Raw genomic sequence first — 6,390 nt, 5'->3', positions numbered from 1 at the left:
AATATCTTGGCGTGACTCTAACTAAGGAAGTGAAAGATCTGTATAATAAAAACTTCAAGTCTCTGAAGAAAGAAATTATAGAAGATCTCAGAAGATGGGGTTCAGATTTCATGGAAATATTATGATTCAATTATGAAAGTCAGACTTTTAGTAGTTTTGTAGCATCATTCTTAGCATGGAAATGTAACTTAGTAAAACTTTAGGATGTACTGCTAGGTGGTTTGAATTTTTTAAACAAGATTTATTTTTATTTATACAAGCACCCGTGTCTGTTCACCACATGCATGTGGGTGCTGGAGTCCAGAAGAGGAACTCCAATCCTTTGGAGCTGGAGTAGCAAGTGGTTGTGAGTGCCTGACTTTCTTGGGAACTAAACCTGGGTCCTCTACAAGAGTAGAAAGCTCCCTTAAGGACTGAGCCATCTCTTCAGCTTCAGAATGTTTGATTTTGAAATTGACTGAGTTGTCTTAAATTTTATTTAAAGAGTTGTTCCGTGAATTTTTGTTTGTGGTTAAGGCAGACGTACTTGTCATTTCTGCTATTTTATGCCCATTTAACATATATAGGACTTAGGTTAATATATGAGGATACCATATAAAGTGATATTCTCAGAACTGATGGTTATAATATGCAAGGACTGATGACCTATTGGTCAGCCAAGGCCCTTTATGAATGCTTTCTGTCCCTGGTGGCATTTTGTAACACAAGCACTTTGTGACAGTGACTCAGATGGAGACACTGATGTCACAGGGATAAAGTGACTTGCTCAAGGAACCCCAGGTGAGCCCCCAAACTGTCACTTCATATAGATGACTATTTCTTTCAGGAAACTCACATCTTTCTTTGTAAGTTTTGGTTAATAACAAGCTAGGTGACTTCTTTCCTCTCATTTGTAACTCCATCAGGAAGTTTCATCCTTAGTGATGGGTGAGAATGGCACTTACCGGCTTGAGTTTGTATACTGAAGTTTACAGTGCCTAGGACTGGCCACAGACTTGATATCTCCGTAGGGATTGTCCACATTGTCAGCGTCTGTGCTCTGCACATGACCACTGTGGAAAGGAAAAGGAAAGGACTTAGACTAGTCGAACAAAGCAAATAAGGAATGTTAGATTTGTTGATCAAAAGCACAAGAAGGAAAATATGATGTCAGATGACAACTGGAATGAGAAACAAGAAAGGGAGAGAGGGCTTTTGGTCCTCTGAATGCGAGTCCTCTACGCTGAGGTCAGCGAGTTGAGAAGGAGGGAGTTCGGGGTCTCAGAGTTCAGAGGCTGGGCTTCTGCTGCTCAAGACACAAGGTAGAAGCCAGGACATTGGGGGTGGGTAGGTTGGTTGGTATCTGCTGGAGACAGTAAGGTTCCTGTGTGGTCATACCCTAGGCAGATGTCAGGACCCTGGGTCACAGTGATGAGCTCTCAGAGAAGGTTAAAAGTCTGAGCACATCAGCAGGTCAAGTAGCAAGGGTTTCTGGTGATAAGGATAAAACACCAGTCAGCTCCATTGAAGAACAGTAAGGCCGAGGAAGTTCTGATCAAAGTGTGGGCTCCTCCCCCATGTCCTCTCACCTCTTTTATTTCAAGGTGATCCTTCAAACTAAGAACAAAATGGGGAAATGGCTGAAGATTAACAATGCACTTCTGCCCTCCACAGAGCCTGAGTGATGGTAGGGAAGGGAGCAATCTTCCTTCCGTGAGCTCGGCTTTACCAGTTACATGTTGTTTCTGACCAACAACATGAGTAGGAGCAATAAAGATATTTTCTTTCAAAAAACATCTCATCGAGTAAAACAGAAAATGTGTCACTCCTCATTTTATAATTTAATCAAAATCTCTAATAAATTTTTGATAACACTTCCAGTATCAAACAGGCACTGTTCCAGAAGCACACTGGAGGATGTTAGGACACATGTGTTAAGAGTGGTCTACCATTGGACTTAAATACGGCATATTTTAAAGTAACAAGAAATGTCACTTACGTATACAGAGGAATGTATTTACTCCTAGTACTTGGACTCACACTTAGAAAAAGAAAAAAAATGGGCAATTGAGTTATTGATATTTTAAACAATTATCAAATTACAATAACAATTCTCAAATTGAAAGGCCCTCACAGATACAGAAATTGACCTCACTTGTCACCCCAAGCCCCCTAAAAACGCAGCAAATTCAGAAGAACCTCAGTAAAAAGATGCAAGTAACATGTTTTGATAAACATCCAAGCATTTCATGAACACTAATTCATGAATGATTCATATGAGCTGAGTTCCTTGCTTGGGACAGGACCATAATTCTAGCACTGGGGGCTGAGTCAGGAAGATTATGAGTGGGAGATTAGCAGAACAAAATAAAAACTCAATCATATATTTTATTTATTTAAGTACTTGAGTGGTATTATCAACAATTTTACTTTGCTATGTAATGCAAAGCTTACTTTTTTTCTTTACTGTTCTAATCTTATACAAACTATCCTTTAATTTTAATACTAAAATCTATGTTGAGGTGTTATACATTTGATAAGACATTTGGTAATAATTATAAATAATTTATTAATATATCTGTTATATATCATATGTAACATACATAAATGATTTAATAATTCTAATTTAATAAATGCAAATATTATGTTTAGATGTGGCTTAAGAAAATGCACATTTAAAATTTTATTTAACAATATTTAAATTAAAATATGATTACATACATTTCCTCCCTCCAAGTCTTCTCAGATTACCTCTCCTGCTCTCAAAATCATGGCCATTTTTTATTTGCCATTTACTCTCTTTCCCCTAAACCTACCAATGCAGCGGGCTGAGTTTGTTTAGTGTTACTTCTATGATTTCAGGGCTGACTACTTGGTGTTGAATGAATGAATGGTATTGGCCTCTCATAACCTCTGGTCATTAAAGATGCCTGTTGTGACTCAGCACGCATCAGACAACCAGAAGACTCATTCCCTTGGGAGACTATTTCTCCCATTTCAATCACAAGACTTCGTATTTTCCTCAGTAACAGGAGCAATGTGTACAGTAATCGCCTCCTGGGGTTGGGCACTCTCCCCTGATGGTGCCTGCTTGACTCACACTGTTCTGCATAGCTGGCCCCAGTATTGGAAAGCACAGTTTTGTGACGTTGCTCTCATAACCTCTGGTCATTAAAGATGCCTGTTGTGACTCAGCACGCATCAGACTGCACACCATCCATTTGACTACTGAATAAACTACTCATGCAAATGAATGAGAACTTCTTAACTATGGTGATAGACTGGATTTCTGACTGACACCCTAAGACAATGTGAGCATCAAGTTATTTAGAGAGATGCATGTAAAATCAAATAAAGTGTTTTATAGGAATAAAAGAAACAAAGATACCTTCTTTTAAAAAAACATTTTAATTTTATCTTATTTTAATTAGGTATTTTCTTCATTTATGTTTCCAATGCTATCCCAAAAGTCCCCTAAGCCCTCCCCCACCCCCACCCACTCCCACTTCTTGGCCCTGGTGTTCCCCTGTACTGATGCATATAAAGTTTGCAAGACCAATGGGCCTCTTTTTCCACTGATGGCCGACTAGGCCATCTTCTGATACATATGCAGCTAGAGACACGAGCTCCGGGGGTGGGGGTGGGGGTGTACTGGCTAGTTCATATTGTTGTTCCACCTATAGGGTTGCAGACCCCTTTAGCTCTTTGGGTGCTTTCTCTAGCTCCTCCGTTGGGGGCCCTGTGATCCATCCAATAGCTGACTGTGAGCATCCACTTCTGTGTTTGCTAGGCCCCTGTATAGCCTCACAAGAGACAGCTATATCTGGGTCCTTTCAGCAAAATCTTGCTAGTGTATGCATTTGGAGGCTGATTATGGGATGGATCCCCGGGTATGGCAGTCTCTAGATGGTCCATCCTTTTGTCTCAGCTCCAAACTTTGTCTCTGTAACTCCTTCCATGGGTGTTTTGTTCCCAATTCTAAGAAGGGGCAAAGTGTCCACACTTTGGTCTTCATTCTTCTTGAGTTTCATGTGTTTTGTAAATTGTATCTTATATCTTGGGTATTCTAAATTTCTGGGCTAATATCCACTTATCAGTGAGTAGATATTATGTGGGTTCTTTTGTGATTGGGTTACCTCACTCAGGATGATGCCCTCCAGGTCCATCCATTTGCCTAGGAATTTCATAAATTCATTCTTTTTAACAGCGGAGTAGTACTCCATTGTGTAAATGTACCACATTTTCTGTATCCATTCCTCTGTTGAGGGGCATCTGGGTTCTTTCCAGCTTCTGGCTATTATAAATAAGGCTGCTATGAACATAGGGGAGTGCAGACTAGTCTCAGCAGAGTCTGGGAAGCAAGGTGGCTCCCCCAGATGCTGTCAGATACGTTCTTCCTTTCCTTCATTCCTATAAAATACTTTAACATAAAATACTTCACAGATAAGGGACAAGCTTATATTAAAACACACAAAATAGTAAAGTCTTTACTGATCAATTGTGAGTTGCATTAGAAATTAATACTTAAAAACAAACAAAAATAAAGAAACTAATACTTCATTTCTGCAAAAAGCATTTTAATAGAGAAATCATGGGCGAGGCAGAGACACTTCCATATGTACTATAAAGAAAATTTTTATTACATTTATGCATTCATATGTTCACTGTGTATTGCTTGTATGCTTATGTGTGTGTGCATGTGTGTGTGTGTGTGTGTATGTATGTCTGCATGAGTGTTTGGGTGCTACACATGCATTGTCATATTTGTAAAGATTAGAAGGCAGCCTTTTGAACGATCACTTTTCTCCTTCCATTGTGTAGACTGCAAAAAACACATGTACGCATGCAATAGATTTAGTGGCAACTGCCTATTTTTACCTAATAAGCTATCTTTTCAGCTTTCTGTAAAGGATTTCTATCCAGATTTTTTAAACATAAATATTTTTACATTGAGAATGCAGAAAGCAAACAAACCATCAGCACAACAGACAGAATATATGAAAGGGGGAGGTGTAGCTATGAAAATATAAGTGACGTCTCCATTTACAACAGTGATTATCAGCAATTAGGTATATGTACTTGTGGGACCATGAAAGGCAGCCTGTTTTGGGTGAACAAGACTTGCTCCAGAGACCCAGTAGAAAACTCTCCAAGGGACGGAACAGTGAGTCACGATCCCAGAGAAAGGTGCCTGACACCAGAGAGCCCCCAACTCCATGATTCTGTAACTATGAGTCATGCAGACAAAGCCCCAAGCTCCAGGCATTCCAGCTAGACTCCACCCACAGTTGCCTGACAATAGCCAGGCATGCTCCTCCCCACAGTTACCTGGCAACAACAAGGTAGCCCAGTCCATTATAAAAGCAGCTGTTTGTGGCACCTCCTGGCTCTCTTAAGCTCTGGCCTTTGTTACTCTCATCTCTAGCTCTCCTTCTCTCCCTTCCTTCCCCATTCTATCCATGTGGCCATGGCTGGCCCCTCTCTTTCTTTTACCTTCTCTTTTTCTCCCTGCCTTTCTACAATAAAGCTCTAAAACCAGAGACCATCTCTGCTCATACTTAAACAATGGAATAGGTTTTCCCCTAAAGATCTGTGTCTAACCTTCCTCTGGAAGGCCTTCCTGAGCTCCAGTCATGGACTGGACCAAGGACTCTCCCAGAGTGAGAAGCACCCAGAGCCCCATCTCTCCCTGACCTCTCCTCTCTTCAGGGATGACTGAGCAGCCCCCGGAGCCCCCACTTTGTTCTCAGCTCTTCTGCAGTGTCCAGTGGCATCTGGAACGCCAGAGACTGAGAACCTGTTATCTCTGGCCTCAGTGAGGCCCAGAGACCTCAAACTGCCCCTTGTCCACCCGCCGAGGGCTGGGCTCTGTGGCTTCCTACAGCCAGACACCCACCCGGGGCCATGTGTAAAGAATGCGGCAGTCCTCCACGTCTGCCTGCCCAGAGCACCAGAACTCTGGCGGGTCGTGGGTTTTCTCCCACCCCCTTTATTCCCCCACACCTGCCACCCAATATATACTCTGCAATTCTAACAAAGTATAAATTCATATTTGTAATGAAAAATTAGTTTTAATTGGGAAAATTCTAAACATCGTTCCCAGTGTGTAATGGGAACTTAAGCATTGCTGGTGGGAGAGTCCATTGGTTCAGTTCATTTGAAGAAGAATATGAAAATAACTAGAAGATAAGAATGGTACCCCTTTCAACCCAGACAGTATGAAGACATAATTTGGTATGTATCAAACCAGATATATTTTTATAGATGGGTATGTGAAAGTACATGGATGTTGTTTCAACTGAAATTTAAGTAAGATGCCGGGCGTGGTGGCGCATGCCTTTAATCCCAGCACTCGGGAGGCAGAGGCAGGCGGATTTCTGAGTTCGAGGCCACCCTGGTCTACAAAGTGAG

General features: G+C 41.2%; 1 protein-coding gene across 3 annotated transcripts in view; it reads right to left on the bottom strand.

Annotated features, from left to right (window-relative positions):
• Positions 1-6,390, bottom strand: part of Spata48 (spermatogenesis associated 48) — a 48,891-nt gene that overhangs the window by 20,295 nt on the left and 22,206 nt on the right. For all 3 annotated transcript variants that reach the window (XM_021177971.2, XM_021177968.2, XM_021177969.2), the window contains 2 exons: positions 1,979-2,020; positions 945-1,052 (listed from right to left, as the gene is read on the bottom strand). In XM_021177971.2, the coding sequence (XP_021033630.1) occupies positions 945-1,052; positions 1,979-2,020 (150 nt within the window). The remainder of the gene's footprint in view (positions 1-944; positions 1,053-1,978; positions 2,021-6,390) is intronic.

The sequence above is a fragment of the Mus caroli genome, chromosome 11 (assembly GCF_900094665.2).
Source record: "Mus caroli chromosome 11, CAROLI_EIJ_v1.1, whole genome shotgun sequence".
Taxonomy (NCBI): domain Eukaryota; kingdom Metazoa; phylum Chordata; class Mammalia; order Rodentia; family Muridae; genus Mus; species Mus caroli.
This window is presented reverse-complemented; position numbering and strand designations above follow the sequence as displayed.